The sequence below is a fragment of the Emys orbicularis genome, chromosome 20, assembly GCF_028017835.1.
Source record: "Emys orbicularis isolate rEmyOrb1 chromosome 20, rEmyOrb1.hap1, whole genome shotgun sequence".
Lineage (NCBI taxonomy): Eukaryota > Metazoa > Chordata > Testudines > Emydidae > Emys > Emys orbicularis.
The window spans coordinates 7,641,707-7,658,109 of NC_088702.1; the positions used below are offsets into that span (position 1 = coordinate 7,641,707).

At 54.2% G+C, this 16,403-nt stretch overlaps 1 protein-coding gene across 1 annotated transcript; it reads left to right on the forward strand.

The window, feature by feature from the left end:
- Nucleotides 1–3,959: 3,959 nt before the first annotated feature.
- On the forward strand, nucleotides 3,960–11,994 carry PRUNE1 (prune exopolyphosphatase 1). The gene is made up of 7 exons (XM_065420503.1): nucleotides 3,960–4,142; nucleotides 4,374–4,579; nucleotides 6,127–6,305; nucleotides 6,687–6,845; nucleotides 7,129–7,223; nucleotides 7,921–8,079; nucleotides 11,473–11,994. Exons 1-7 carry the CDS (start codon nucleotides 3,960–3,962, stop codon nucleotides 11,992–11,994), a joined length of 1,503 nt encoding a protein of 500 aa, XP_065276575.1.
- The last annotated feature ends 4,409 nt before the right edge of the window (nucleotides 11,995–16,403 follow it).

The window sequence follows — 16,403 nt, forward strand, 5'->3', positions numbered from 1 at the left end:
CTGTCTGCTCATGGTGTACGAAGAAACTCTGGTTTAGTTTGGCAGGTTGCTGGCCAAGGCTCTGTGAGCCACCTGGCATGCTGGGTTAGGATATCTTCTACCCCTCCCCCCGCAACTTGTTTTTGTGGCTGTGTCTCCAAAGTTGCCCTTGCCTGTCGGCTTCCCCTTCCCCTCTCAGTTTTGAACCCAAAAGATGAACTCAGCGCCTGAGATAAGCCTCGTGTTCTGTTAGTATGAATGAGTCAGTTCCTCATCAGCAGATTCTGCCATCACTACAGGTCTGCACCATTGGCATTTTCTATTTACAGTTGCAGAAGTAGCTCAAAAGTGAACTTTTTTCTTTTCTTCCCCCCCCCCCTTCTGTATCTCACAAATTAGGAATATAGGAATTGCCAGACTGAGTCTGATCACCATCCCCGCAGCATCCGAGCCCCTTCCAATCTAATGTACTTATCCTCACAGCCCCCCTGCGAGGCAGGGCATGGCTATTATCTCCATTGTATAGAGGGGAAACTGAGGTACAGAGAGGCGAAGGGGAAAATGTGCTAATGCACCCAAGTGATTTATTCAGAGTCGATAAGGTTTGGACTCTTCGGTGTCTAGGTCATTTTTGAAAATGGGAGTTAGACTCCTAAGTCACTTAAGTGCTTTTGAAAATGTGCCACTAAGTGAATTGTGCAAGGAAGCCTGAGGCAGAACAGGGACTTGACCCCACATCTCCTGTGCCCCAGTCTAGCATTTTAACCACTGCACCACCCTTCCTCTCTCTAGCCAGCTCACTGTCCTGTCTCCTAAGGAGGCCAGTACCAGCTGCTTCAGAGGCAGGTGCAAGCCACCCTTGCGGTGGGCCGCCACGGAATAACCTGCTTGTAAAGGAATTTTCTTCCTGTCACCTTCACTTAGTGGCCGTGTATGCCCTGAAGCAGGAAGGTCTATTTCCCTTCCAATCTTTTCTTTAATCCCACCTAAAGTATCTTTGGAGGCCCTCATTACCAGTATAAAAATCCAATCCTTGTGAATCTGACTGAGCTGTTCACCTTGCTGAAATCTTGTGGCAGAGAGTCCCACAGGCTAGGTGCACGCTGTATACAAATAAAACCATTTCCTTTCCACAGTCTTTAACTGGCTGCCTTTTGCTGAAAAATGTCCCTTTGTTCTTGTGTTCTGGGAAGATAACTAGGACTGTCCCAAGTTCTCTTCTCTCCATTGTCTGCTATTTTACATACTCAATCATATTCCCTCTCGCATCGCTTCTGGAAACTAAACCCTCTCCGCCTTTTCAATCTGGATGTTTTCCCATAAGGCCCTCTCTGTTCTGGCAATCTCCTTCTGGAGATAGCGGGGCCAGGATTGAATCCAGTATCTCAGGAAGAGACCCACCATTGTTATGGATTGCAGTCCCAGGATCTCAAATCGAGATACACCGGGTGCTGTAGAAGTGAATCAGTGCTGACTAGGCTAAAGCAACTCTCCTAGGGTCATGGTGGTGCAGACACTGAGTCAGGGCGGGATGTCTTTGTACAAGATACACGCTTGCCCAGCCAGAAGGTCTGGGCTGGATGCAGAAGTTACTGGGTGAGGTTCTGTGGCCGGTGGTATGTAGTAGATCAGACTAGATGATAGTATTATTTAGATGGAATGACAATTTTAATTGCCTTTCCTCCCCCCCCCCTCAAAAAAAATCCATTCTGATTCCAAAAGGTGCTAGTGTGTCTCTTACAATCCTAATGGCTCAGACCCGTCATGTTGATTTAATGTGTTTGCAGGAATGGCTGGGACATCGCTGCCATTCCCAGCTAGCGTGAAGGTAAATTAGCTTTGAAAAGGCTGTACACATCCCTCTCCAAGGCCTTTGAGTGCCTTTTAGTGCAAATTGCTTGTGCATTTCTCGGTGAGGTTGTTTTCTTTCCTCCCTGGGGCCATATGCTGCTGTTTTGCATGTTCGCTCGATAACATGCAGCTCTTAACTCTACTCCATAAATGCACTATCCCAGCCTTGCTTATCTAAAGTGCTTGGCCAGCCAGGCTTCAAACCGGCGCTGAGTGTGTCTGCCTGTTCTCTTGACGGTAACTGGGAAACGGATGCTGCTTCTTAGCACCTGCGGGGAATGGCAAATAGCTTTTAGGGAGCTGGTGCAAATCTGCCTTGTTTGCTGTCTGACAAGGAGGGCTTCTTGGCTGCTGCATCCGTTTGCTTTTGCAGGTACCAAATGCTTCATTCATAAGCGGTCACCCAGACCTAGCTACCCATGTGTAGTTTGCAGGCTTACTTTTCATTGGCAAGTTTCAGCACTGTAGCAAAAGGGCCAGTGTGGAGATTGGAGTGTCGGAGCTCGCTCAGAGAGTCCATAAGCGTGTCAGCCAGCCCTTCCCCCCACGTTCACGTTGAACCTCAAACATCTTGGGCCGGATTCTCCATTTGCCCTGCACTTCATACAGTCACGTACGCCGCTGTAAAATGCTGGCAGGTCAGCATAGTTGCACTGTTGTAAATGACTTCGTGGCAAACGGAGAATCGTGCACCTCAGTTTTAAACTCCCTCCTTCATCCCTTTCCGTTTTCCTTGCATCTGAACTTCTGGCTGCAACCAGAGGAGCCTGCTTATCTTCTCACGGGCACTGGTCTAAAGTGGAGTTACACAAGAGTAAAAGTGGTGTGAAAGGAGAATCTGGCCCAGAGCTTGTTCTTGCAGCTCTCTTTGCACGTGCCTCCCCCCCTCAATCCTCCCCCCCCCCCCATGTTTCAGAACCAAAGAGAATCAATAGCAGCTGGAGTTTTGATTGCGTCTCTGACGAGCCGGTTATGGGCCTGCTGTGTTAGGAGCACGCAGTGCTGAGATCTGGCTGCCTGTGTTATAGGCTGCCAGAAACCTTCCCTTTTGCTCCGTGAACCCCAGATGTTTCAATACACAGAGCAGCCCTTTCGCAGCATGCTGACCTCCGGTGAGCACAGTGCAAAGCAGTCGCCGGTGGTACTGACATTGCCTTCCTCCCAAGGGCCTCCGAGCCGTTTGCACGCAGCAGGCCTCATACCCTCTCTGTGCCGTTGGACAGTATTGTATTATTAACCTTATTTTACAGGCCCAACGTTTCAGAGCTAGGAATGGGCCCCAGGAGTCCTGATACCCAGTCCCCTGGTCTGAGCATGAGCGCGTACTGGCTCACAGTCCCCTGCTCTAGCCATTGAACGACGCTGCTGCCAGCTGAAGGGGTGCGAGTGGAAAACAGTCATGCAGCTCCTTCTTGCTGTGTTCCCGAAGGGATTCCGTTCCTTTGTCAGTTTCAGGCTGGGTCGGGGTGGTCACTGCGGGGCAGACAGCCCGAGGTGCGTCTCTAAACACTGCCAGCCTGTAAATCTGGGGGAGTCAGTGGGGTAGGATGAGTGGGAGGTGAATCTAGCACTACAGAGAGCGTCTCTAATCAGCTGAACGTCTCTCCTTATATTGGCTCCTCTAACCCAGAGGTGTCCGGTCACTGTTACCTTTGGAGCATCTTGGTGGCAGAGAATCCAAAAGCAGGGTTTGGAGGAGCCCAGGTGTGGTGCTGACCTGGTCTCGCCCATCTGCTCGTAGCCCCTGGAAGCCATGACTGGCCACTTCGTTTTCTCTGCTCACCCTACGGACTCCTCTCCTGTCCCGGCAGAGCAGATGTCCTGCTCAGCATCTTCATTTAATGCGAGGAGGAGAGTGGGGCAGGCGCTGGCTACGTGCTTGGGTAGGACACATGCTCTGGGGGGCCGGGAGCGATCAGGTTCAAGTGTGGTGCTGGATTGCTCAGCAGATGAACTTGGGAGCCTCAGGTCCTTAAGCCAGCAAAGGGTCTAGATGAGCGAGCCTTACTGGGCCAGGCAGGGAGGAGCTGGGCGGGAAGACCCTGCCATGTCAGACACCCCCCCCGTGCCGCTCCCAGCTCAGCCTGCCCACAGGGGAGACGGCCTGTATTTTCCTTCTGCGTCAGCACATGGGAGTGAGTCTTTTTCCCGTGCCAGCGGCATTGGGCCTGCTCTGCTGGGATTCAAAGCCTCCTGTCTCTTGGCAGGAACATGTCCAGCACAGGCAGGAAGTCCACGTGGTGCTGGGGAATGAAGCCTGCGATCTGGACTCCATGGTGTCGGCGCTTGCCCTGGCTTATTACTTGGCAAAGGTGAGTGCTGCCCGGAGGCTTGGCTCCGCTTTGGCACTCTGATTTGGCTGGGGTGGATTTAACAAGGATGGGGAGGGAAGGGGATGTGGGGAAATGGGCTGGCGACCACATAGCACTAAGACCAACACACGCTAGAGCTGCTGTGTGATGCCTGGACCCACCCTGGGCCGTGCTCTCCGTAGCCAAGGCCTGCTGCTAACCGTCCCTGTGGTTCGCTGCGTTCTCCTGCAGACCTCTCTGGAGTCCAAGGCGGCATTTGTCCCCGTGCTGAACATCCCCCGCTCGGAGTTCCCCTTGCGCACAGAGAGCGCCTTCCTCCTGCAGGAGCAGCAGATCCCCGACAGCTGCCTGATCTTCCGGGATGAGATTGACCTGCATGCGCTGCACCGGACTGGCCTCCTCTCCTTGACGCTGGTCGACCATCACATCCTGCCGAGGCAAGTGGAGAGGCAGTGCAGGGGATTTAGGAGATTTGGGGGGTGTGTGTGTGTGTGTGTGTGTGTGTGTCAAATTCTGGCTCTGCCACCGACCTACTGGGTGACCTTGGGCAAGTCACTTCCCCTCTCTGTGCCCCCATCTGTAAAATGAGGCTAAGGACACTGAACCACCTTTGTAAAGTGCTTTGAGATCTACGGATAGAACGCGCGATACGACAGCTCAGTGTTATCTTTAAATCCCTGGTGGGGGGGAAAGTGGGGGCTCCAGGCAGGATGGAGTGGGGAGTAAATGATGGGCGAATGAAGACGTTATTATTTGTATTGTGGTAGAATCCTGGCCCAGGACCCTGTTGTGCTAGGCACTGTATGGACACAGAACAGAAGGACGACCTCTGCCCCAATGAGCATGCAATCGAAGTAGATGAAATTGCTTAGCCTTATAAACAGAGGGACTGTCTTGTCCATGGAGTGGATGGCATCCTTGCTGGATTATGCAAGACAGGTGCACAAGGGCAGGTGGGAGCCCCTAGAGGAGCAAGTGACTCGCTTTAAAATATTCCTAATCTTGCTGTTGGCTCACGTCTCATGGGCACTGGGGAAGAGACGGGGCTTTCCCAGGGACAGCTCTCTGCACACGGAGGTCAGCATGGGACAAGGCACAGAGGGCTTGGGCAGGATGGGCTGTTACCCACCAGAGCGGATCTGACGTCCAGACAAGTTCATGAACCCTTCAGCTTCCTTGGGAGGAGACGGGAGAGTTCTCGAGGCTGGAAGGGGCCTATAGACAGGAGCTGCGGCTTCCCCACAGCTGCTCTGCATCCCTGGGTGCTCTGGGAGGGTTTTGCTAAAGGGGATGAGCTGTAAAATCTCTGATATGAGCAGGCAGGTTTGCACAGTGTTCCCCTGCAGCGCTGGGAACCCAAACACGATGGTGTTCCCCCTTCGTCTTCCACATGCGTGTCTACCATCCTTTCCTGTGCCCGCCTTGCCACCCCCCCCATTCCTACACCACCCTCACCCCTGCCCACGCTCTGGATATTGTCTCCCCCTCTACATGACTACCCCAACCTCACCCCCCCCAGTTGCCATACCATCCTTTCCCTGTTTAGGGGCTGAAGACCCCCTCCCCTCGCTGCAGCACCGCCTTCAGCCCAGCTCCTTTGCATGTGCATGTCAATATATTTTCAATGTAGAGGAAATAAGCCCCCCCCCCCCCCCCGCATCGGCCTTTTTGGTTCGGGGGGCAGGAAGAGAGCCCGAGAGTGGAGGAATTTTCGGTCTATCCCCAGGGTGATGCGATAAATACACAATAACGCCCACCAGGGTGTGCCATAACGCCCTTGGATGCTCTGGGGTGGATGGTGACGCCAAAAGGACAGGATCCATCCCTGGGGTGACTCCATTGACCCTAAGTCCCTCGTTTTGGGGCCGGGGGTGGGGGGAGAAATGGCAGAGAGAAACGCCTGGGGACGAAACCAGGGCCTTTCCCGGCCTGCACCCACCTCTCCAGAGAGGGGCACTCTCACTTCCCCGTCTCGCCCACCCAGCGGAGACGCAGCCCTGGAGGAGGCCGTGATCGAGGTGATCGACCATCGGCCCCTGGAGAGGGCGCCTCGGTGCAGGGTCACCGCGGAGCTGGTGGGCTCCTGTGCCACGCTGGTGACGGAGAGGATCGTGCAGGGCCCAGCGGAGCTGTTGGACAGACAGACGGCCGCCCTGCTGCGTGGTGAGAGCAGTGCTCGCCGGCTTTGATGCTCAGGGAGGGGTGTAGCGTTCTGGGGCGGAGACCCACAGCCGCAAATATCAGGCCCGTGCCCCAGGCTGTATCCTGCTGGCTGTAAAACCGACCCCTAAGCAGCAGCATGCTCAGCACGGCTGCATCTGCACTGACCCAGGAAGCGGCAAAGCCTGGACTCCTGCAAGGCAGTTTACTGCAGCATGGCTTTGCCTAGGGGAGATATTCCAAAGCACCTGTCTAGACCCAGCGGCTCTAACTCCCCAGCTCATATCTGAGACCACAACAACTGTGTATGGTCTCTGTTTTCTCGTGGCTTGGCTCACAGCACACTGTGTTTCTGTGTCAACTGCTGCTCTCTTTGCTTTAAAGGTACGATAATTCTGGATTGTGTCAATATGACTCCAGAAGCTGGGAAAGTGACTCCCAAAGACACTCAGTACGTGGCCCTGTTGGAATCCAAGTTCCCAGACCTCCCGGCGAGGAGCGTCCTGTTTGAGGCTCTGCAGACAGCCAAGTTCGATGTGTCAGGTACCGGCTTTTCGCGGATTGAGGGGGGATCAAATGGGACGGATGGGAAGGGCAGGGGCTGCATGGAGCTTAGATAGTTGGAGGTACTAAATCAGACGAGTATCTGAATTCATCTGAAAACAGTCCAAGAATCCACCTAGCAGCGTGGTCAGAGGGTTGTGTGTGCGAGCGCTGTCTGAGTCTTTTCGGAGCAGCAAAACACAAAGCTCCCTGGAAGTGATCCGAGCTCCTGCTGGGAACGAAAGTCCCTTTTCACTCACGCTTGCCCCTCTCGTTTTTCCAGGGCTCACTACAGACCAGATGCTGCGGAAGGACCTTAAGGTGCTGTCGAGCGACGGGCTCGTTCTTGCCATCAGTGCTGTGTACGTGACGCTGGAGGTAAGGATCAATGCAACGTGGGGATACCGAGGCGCGGGGAAGTGAAGTGACTTGCCCCGGACCACGGAGGGAGTCGGTGGCGGAGCTGGGAATAGAGCCCAGGAGTGAAAGCAGCTTTCACCCGCTGGGTGTCTGTGCATTTTGCCATTTAAATGTTACCCTGTGCAAGTGGGAAGAAGCTGATCCTAGGATTGGGAGCTAGGACTCCTGGGTTCTCTCCCTAGCTCTGCCAGTGAAGTAGGGATAATGCTGCCCATTTACCTTGCAAGGCAGTGGAAGGTTTTCTCTTTCTCTGTGGTACTTATCAGTGTAGTATCTGAGCACCTCCCCCCACAACCCACCTCTGAGGCAGAGCAATGTTGTTATCCCCATAATACAGGTGGGGAACTGAGTCACAGAGAGGGAACTTGCCCAAGGTCACCCAGCAGGCCAGTGGCGGAGCTGGGAATAGAACCCAGGTCTCCTGTATCCCAGTCTGTTGCTCTATCCACTAGACCCCACTGCTGCCAAATAAGCATCCCTTCTCCAAGGAGCCTGCAGTCTGAACAGTTCAGACATAACAGGTGCATGAGACAAGTGGGTGGTGCTGGGGGCGGGGGTAGTAAGATAGGCAGGAGCTGTCAGCGTTGCCCGCCGTCCTGTCCCGTCGCGTGCCTGTGCGTTCCGGACTCTGACGCTGATCGCTGTCCTTGCCTAGGCCTTCCTGCAGCGGCCTGGCTTGCAGCAGGACCTGTGCGCCTTCTGCCAGCGGCACGGCTACGGCGGGTTGGTAGCCATGACGATCTCCTTCAACGAGCGGAACGAGCCATTCCGGCAGCTCGCGGTGTACAGCCAGCACGTGGCGGTGCGGACAGCGGTGAGCATAGTCGGGGCATGCCGCCTGCCTGCCTGGGGTCTGCCCTCACATTCTCAAGGGATATTCCCGAGCCCCGCGCCCTGCTTCAGTGGCCAGTCCCGGCAGCCCATGCATATAACAAACTGAGGGCACTGTGATTCCTGCCTGCAAGCGCTAAATCCCGTGCTTGCGCCCTGATTCTGCCCGGCATTTAAACAGGTGCTTAACTTCAGTCACATAGAGTCGTAGGACTGGAAGGGACCTCGAGAGGTATCTAGTCCAGTCCCCTGCACTGGTGGCAGGACTGAGTATTATCTAGACCATCCCTGGCAGGGGTTTGTCTAACCTGCTCTTAAAAATCTCCAATGATGGAGATTCCACCACCTCCCTAGGCAATTTATTCCAGTGCTTAACCACCCTGACAATTAGGAAGTTTTTCCTAATGTCCAACCTAAACTGCCCTTGCTGCAATTTAAGCCTATTGCTTCTTGTCCTATCCTCAGAGGTTAACGAGAACAATATTTCTTCCTCCTCCTTGTAACAACCTTCTATGTACTTGGAAACTGCTATCTTGGCCCCCCTCAGTCTTCTCTTCTCCAGACTAAACAAACCCAATTTTTTCAGTCTTCCCTCCTAGGTCATGTTTTCTAGACATGTATGACTTAAGTGCTTTATAATAATAATAATTAATGGAGATATCCCATCTCCTAGAACTGGAAGGGACCTTGAAAGATCATCGAGTCCAGCCCCCTGCCTTCACTAGCAGGACCAAGTACAGATTTTGCCCCAGATCCCTAAGTGGCCCCCTCAAGGATTGAACTCACAACCCTGGGTTTAGCAGGCCAATGCTCAAACCACTGAGCTATCCCCCCTTTGCTGGGTCAGAACCTATCTGACTTGTTCTCATAGTGGCCCATTGCTCTAGTCTGGCCGTCGCTTGACCCCTGATAATCCCTGCCCCCAAAGCTGCCCCTCCATGCCACCCCACCTTGGGAACCTCCTAGAAATGGAGCGAGGGGAGGAATGGAACCTTGGTTAGTTGCTTCTGCAAAGAGCCCAGAGCAGAAACAGATTTGCTCCTTTTGCAAATGGGGCAGAACGTGAGTGGATTTGGGATCTGAGGGTTTTGTTTGTCCAACATAAAAAACAAGAGAGCTGCCTGTAGGAAGAGCCCCCGCTGGGTATCAGACTCTCTGGATGCCCCTGGACTTGTGAATTCCCAGATCAGCATGCTGGGCTGTAGCAGGACCAGCACACTCTTTACCCTGCCAAAAAAGCATTGGTGACCTGTTCAGCGCCTACCCAGTTGAGATGCTTCTGAATGGAGTCCAGATGCAAGACAGCGTTCGCTCTTACAGTGATAGGCGCTACAGAAATCTCACAGGGGACTGGCGTTTCCAGCACGCTGCTTTCCCAGAGGTTCTTCCCTTGATTAGGCCGGCCCCTTCCTCTTTGCTGCAGTGGTGGGTGGCTGGCTGGGAGAGGATTTACAGGGTTGTGGCACCCCCCCGGTGGGTTACCTCCTCCAGCCCCCGCCCTCCTGCGGCCTCGGCCCCCGGCTCAGCAGAGCGCTGGAGTCCTGTGGGAGTCAGTGCCTTATGAAACACCCACCCAAGTGCTTTGCTGAATCGGGGCCCAAGCGCCTGAGCTGTTCCAGCACCTTCCACGGCTGTCTGGTTCCAAGCACCGTCCGCCCTGAAACCTGCTCGCCTGCCTGATGTGCCGAGCTCCCAGCCAAGCCACTCTCCACCCAAGTGGAAGCAAAACCGCTTGAGAGCCCTGCTCCCCTCCCCCTGCCACCTCGGTGGGTGTTGCTAGGTCCCCGCGAATCCCCCTCCCCCAACCCCTCAAGGCTCAGCACTGCAGGGCCCGCCCCCCATCCCCTGTTCATCAGAGCTTGTTCATGCCGTGGTCGCTCCCGTAGCCGGCGGGGTAGCTGCTGAGCTGTGCCAGCGTCAGCATTCACCCTTCGGCTCCAAGGCCGCCCCCAATGCAGCAGCCCACGTGCCTGCAGAGTTTGCTTCAGTGCTTCCCAGAGCCTGGCGAGAACATATCACGAGAGTGAGGGGGGAGGCCGTGTTTACTCCCCCCATCCCCAGCCGTGCAGCAATGGCTCTCTTCCCCCCCCCCCCGCCCAATCCCGCGCCATCGCTCGTCACTCATTAACTGTGGTCAAAGGTTTAAAGCCGTGGGAGGGATCACGGGCTAATCGCCCGGGTGGGTCAGAGATCACAGCAGCCGAGGGGACCGAGCGGGAGACGGCGGCCTTAGAGATGGGAGGTAAGAGGCTCCTTTTTCCATCCCTGCAACCGGCTCTGCTCCAAAGGGAAATGTCCTCCATGTGATCCTGCCCCGACGTGCACCCTTGGCGTCTCCCGAACCTGGTGCTTTGCTCCAGAGGCTGGACTTGGCAGATACAAGCTGAATGTCGATCATTAGAACCCAGCCTGTCCGTCCCCCTCCCCCCCGCCCGCCCCCACATCTACCCTCCCAGCCGGTGTCCACAGATTTTACTTGTTCCTTAACGCTAAGCTCTGAGCTCCTTATGGTGCCTCACGCTTAACCCCACAGCGACCGCGTTGTCTGGGAGAGCGTGAAACCCTTCCCTGGGCTGTGGGGGGCACGTGCGTTTTCTCTCGTTTGTCTGGCTGCCCAGGCACAGGAGACTTGGAGTCTGACACTCAGCTACTCTAATAAGCGTAGCGCCATTGGAGTCTGTGGGCCAGATCCGCAGCTGGTGTAAATTCACTGTAGCTCCATTGGAGTCTGGGGGCCAGCTCCCTGATTGGGGTAAATCTGCTGTAGCTCCACTGGAGTCCCTGGGCCAGATCCCCGGCTGCTGTAAATTAGTGTCGCTCTCTTGGGATGTGCCGACTGACACCAGCTGAGGATCTGGCCTGCTGTCCGGCAGACTGAGCAACCTGGGACCTGTATCCAAGCTTGGGGGGACAGCGACCCTGGGATCAGAAGGGCCCGGCTGGGAGCACTGAGCACAGAGACCCCAGCTCTGGGCTCTGCTCACACCCCGGCATTTCAGATGTGCTGCAGCAGCAATCGTGGGGTGCAGCAGAATGGGGCCCCCGCCCAGGATCCAGTCAGTGGGAGGCAAGCTCTGTATAATTCCATCCCCTCAAATGGTGTAAATTCGTGGAGCTGCGCCAGCTTACACCAGTGGGGGATCGGGCCCTGAGTGTATCCGAATAACATGGCTAGTGCCCCAAACGGCAGAAATGTAGGAGGGGAATTGGGGGGCCCAGCCCAGAACAGACGGAGGGTGAGCCTCAGCTCTGGCTTTGCTGTCACTACGTGTGTCATGATCCCATCCCTGCTGCGTTGCGACAGCAGGTTCAGCCTTCGGGAGGGTCTTTGGCTCCCAGCCGGCTCCTCACCCCCTCGTGTTTCTGTCCCCACTAGGTGTGTGGCGTTCTGGAGCACTCTAACAACCCGCCCCTGGACCTCTCCCCTCTGGGGAACCTCTACCCCAACATCTGTGCCTACCACCAAGGCAACACAGTCGCATCGCGTAAGAAAGTCCTCCCGATCCTTAAAGACTTCCTAAGGGAGCGGGGCATAACGGCTGGCCCCATGCATCCCACGGACAAGGATTCCTGTGGCACGACGAGACCCGAGCCGAAAGACTCCTCTGCCGGTTGCGGCGAAAGCGACGAGAACCCGGAGGACTCGGATGTGGCTGGCGAAGCGGGTGCCCCGGAGTACGAGCCAAGGGGCAGGAGAGATCCTGCCAGGTGCCCGAGGCTTGGGGATGCCCTGCTGGAGGACGATGCCCCGTTGCCTCCCACCCCCATGAACAGCCTGGTGGATGAGTGCCCTCTGGACAGGGGGCTGCCCAAGCTGTCGGCGGAGGCGATCTTCGAGAAGTTCAGCCACATCACGGTGGTGCGCCCCTCCGCCAGCAGCAGCCCCGAGAAGAAGTGACACCGGGGCTGGTGCCCGCTCGGGTTTCAGGGACGCGACTGCAATCCGCTCTGGGATTAAACGAGCGGCCTCTTTCTGTGTGTGGACGAAACACGTCCAGCTGTCTCGCGGGGACGTGGACCCCGGCCTCTGCAATAAAAGCCAGACGCAGGCGCTTTTGTCAGCGATGCTCTGGAACCGACCTCCGTGGAGCTCCTTCTCCAGCGGGGGATTTCATAGGAAAGCCAAACCAAAATGCCAGCAGAGTGGCACCCCCCAGTGCAAAGTGCAGCTGCACTTCAAAGGCACCCGGGGGCTTGATCCTGGCCGGACTGTGCCCACAAGGACCACCTCTTTCTCTTACAGTGATTTCTTTAAACCCTGCCCTGCCGCAGCTGCCTCTTGCGTCCCCGGGCCCTAGGTCATGAGCAGTTGTGCTGTGTTATGTGCAAGAACGCCCAGGTCCAGCAGCCCCTGAGTCCCAGTCCACGTTGTGTCCCATTTCTGTGTGCACAGGCTTACCCCGTGCGTCCCCATCGTTGGACTGACATCGTGGGAGCGGAGATCTCGGCCCCACTCTCGTTGAACCCTCTGTAGATTTGGCAGCTTTGTTTCCATCCAGAATCCCCCTCGGGGAACAGCAATAAAGGAGAGGAACTTCTCTCCCATCTCCCCCGGCCCATGTGACCCAGTCAGCCGTCTTGCCTCCTGTGAGCCATTGGGTATGTCATGTACCTGCCTGACTGTGCAGCACCGTGCGCAAAGGAAAACTCTTCCTTCCCAACTTCCCCGTTATCTGTGGTCGTAATTGTCCAATCCCTTTGAAACCCTGGCTGGGTAGCTTTGGAAACTGACCCCCGGGGCAGGGAATTCCAGCCAGCCGTCCAGGGGTTGTGTGAAGGGGTTTCTAGTGATTGGTTCCTAAAGCTCAGCCCTGGAAAGCGACTGTGAAAGGGAGCTGGTCCCAGGGCCAGGACAAACCGGGGCTAGCCTGGGGAGGGGGCTGGGGTCTCTCCTCGTTAGCCCCACGGAACCAGCCCAGGTCTGCGGGGAGGGGGCTCGGGTCTATTCCTCCTTGTGCATCATCTATGGAATTGTTTCTAATTTCCAGTTACAGGTTCTATAGGGCTTTTTCTGTTGTTCCTCCCCCCACCCCGGGGTGGGTGCACAAGAAGGAAGGAGCCTGGCTTGACTTTTGGAGCCCTGGCTGAGTTTGCAGGGCTCACAATGAGGAAAAAACTCCTCTGCGCTCGTGAATTGGGCGCGTTTGTTTCCGAGTCACTGAGAGGGAATAACCCCAAAATCCCAGGCTGCTGTCTTTACCGTCCTGCTGGAGAGTGAGCTACCCGTGCTTTGGCACAGTCCGACCTGCAGGTGGGGAAATGGACCGTACAGAATGCCCCAGTGCGTCTGTTCCTTCTCCCGAGGGGACTGGCAGGGTGTGTCTTTGACCCACAGCTTGGATCATTTTTACTGTCTCTGTTTAATGCCACTTTGATTGGTAAAGCCAGCTGTGTTAACGCTACTGCTCCCCTTCCTGGGGACACGCACCTTGCATAGTTCTCCTTGGAAAGTAGCCGTTAATCTTTTGCTGATAGTTGAAGGTGACGAAGGAGAGACTTTTCAGGTGGCGACTATTCATTAAACTATCGAAGGCGCCACGCTATCAGCTTGCCCTCAACTCGGCCTCTTTTGCTGTGGGCTCCCTTGATTTCAGGCGTGGTTTCGTGTCTACGATTCCGTGGGTTGGCAGTTCAGATTCCTTGAGGCCTTGTCTACATGGAAAATTTGTACCAGTTCAAGTTAAATCTTTTTTTAACTAATATCGTTAAATCAGTGCAAACCCCTGAGTGGGCTCTGAGGGGAGGAGGGGCTTATTTCAGTTTAAATTAAGCCTGTTCCCAATTGACGTAAGTTAAACAAAATCAGCCACGCGTAACTGAAATCAGTTTCCACACAGGGGTTATATCCATATATTGATTTAAATTTACACCTTAGATTTATGCCAGTGCAAATGTTCCGTGTAGCCAAGACCTTAAATGATTTATGCTTGCCACCCAGCAGCTTCCATTGTTCTCAGAGGGATGGGGTGAGATTCCCCATTATCCTCAGAGGGTAGGGGGTGGGAGACAGCTCTTTAGTTAATCTGGCCCCAAAGGAACACGTGGTCCCATTTTATTTAGGTACTTACATAGGAACTGAGCCCTCTTGCAAACTTGGCCCCATGGCCCGGACTCTGTCTGCAAAGCAGGAGTTCAAGCAGCAAATTGACCTAAATTGCAGGTTGGTACAATTGGGCCTGCAAAAACCAGAAAATCTGGCCTCGAAATCTCTTCCAGGCTCCGTTCCTTGGAAATGGCCCTTGTCCGCCGCCCTGCTGGTGCTTTTGTTGTTTAGGATGGACTTTCAGCCTGGAGCGGTGGTTCTGGTGCACCTGGCACCCAGGAACTGGCGTTCTCCAGAATTGTCATTCTGGGCTCTCACGTGATAACCGCAATGGCCTGTGACTCCTAAAAAGGCCTCAGGTACTGACACTGCAGGTTAGCAAGTAACCGCGTGTGCCCCCAAGCCAGGTCCACTCTGCGGGGGCACTTGCATGAAGGCGAAAAACTTCCTGACCCCCTAGTCCGACACCCATGTAACTCAATTGTCTGTGGTGGCTGTCAATAAGCCTTGGGTGCTAAAACCCCAGACACGTTCCTCAGTGTGTCATGAATTCCCCTCCTCCCTTTCGTCTTGTGAATCATCTAACCACTGTACGTCTCTATGGTACGTGCACCCTAGAGAGACCCCCTGGTGGCGGAGCCCTGAGCCTCCTACACTACTGTCTGTGTCTGTCCATATGTCCCACAAGCACAGGCTCGAACAGGTGGGTCTGGGAGCTGCACTGACGGATGAGGTCGATACCAGGAAATGAATGCTGCGTCTGAATCCCTCTCCATTTTGTAGCTGTAATGCTGTCTCTACGAAAGCAACGTGCATCCTTATTTATGGAGGATACCTTGAGAGGTTCAGGCTTAGAGGCTGTCGGTCCTGCACCTTGCACCAGAAATAAGACAGAACCAGGTGTGATCTCCTTCTTTATGTGTATCGTAGTGGCATGCAGGAGCCCCAGTCACAGACCAAGACCCCATGGGGCTAGGCGCCGTAAAAACACACAACAGACAATCTGTGCCCTAAAGAGCAGGGAAGCAGAAAGGCCCTGGAAGGTTTAACAAAAGCTTTAGTATCTGCCAGGTACAATTGGATGCTAGAGTTGGGGATGATATTACATAGCCCTTTTTGAACTAGTCTTTGCAGCACCCCTCTGGGTGAGTGTGGTCATTATACCTGCTGTGCAGCTGGGGGAAAGTGAGGCACAGCGGGGGACGTGTCTCGCCATCAGCGAGTTGGTGTCTACTGGGGTATGATTCAGGAGCTCCCAGCTCGGGCTGCCCCACATGGTAATCAAAGGAGCCAGGATGCGTTTGCAATCTGGGGGGGTAAAGAAAATCTGCTTTGGGGTGAGGGGTTAGGGAAGGGAAATATTGAACTTGTGGGGGAGTAGGGTAGGGAAACTCTCAGTTCTATCAGAGCTGGGGTGTAATTCACCCTTGTGCAGGGATAGGGGAGCCAGCACCAAGGTTAATGCATCACATAAGCCAGCAAAATTGGCCTCCACGCCCTGATTTAGGAAAGCATCCCTCTTCGGGAAGGGTGCTTAAAGTTAAACACATGCTTAAGTGCTTTCCTGAATCGGGGTTGGATGTGTCTTTGGAGGGGGGTGTCAATTTCACTCTGGATGCAGGCTCCTGTTAAGCTGGGTATCAGCTGAAGTAATATACAGTATGTAATCAAGGCAAAATAAGATGAGAAGCAGCTTTATTTAAATGGAGGGGACTGAGGCACAGGGAAGAGAATGCGGTTTGATTTTGCATCCAATGTAGCATTGTATAAATCCCATTTTAGCAAGAGAACCAATGAGAACCTCAGAGTCGTCGCAGTGGGTCCATAAGCCTTTCTGTCCCATTCTCGGCAAGCCCATCTGCAGCAGGATGAGCCGCTGTTCTCAGCTGGTAGTGCTTTCTGAGGGTCAAGTTTTGTTAGTTTTGTTGTTGTTGTTGTTTTTTTAATGATTTGATATGGTAATTTACCTTCCAACACTTTTGGGGTGTTGTGTTTTTACTTAGGCCACAGGTCTACTAAAATATGCTATGTTTCAAAATTAATTTCAGAATTGTTGTATGAAAAGAGAAATATTACATAACCAAAGTTTTTTTGTTTTTGTAATTCTGATGGTCTTGCATTTTAAGGATTAAATGTGTGCGCTTCCCTGAGCTGTGTTGTTGTGTGTGTGTGTGTGTGTGTGTGTACTTTAACACACACACTCTCCCCCTGCTCATGGTGGTGTATATTTTAGAACCCACCCATCCACCCCCTATTCATGGTTA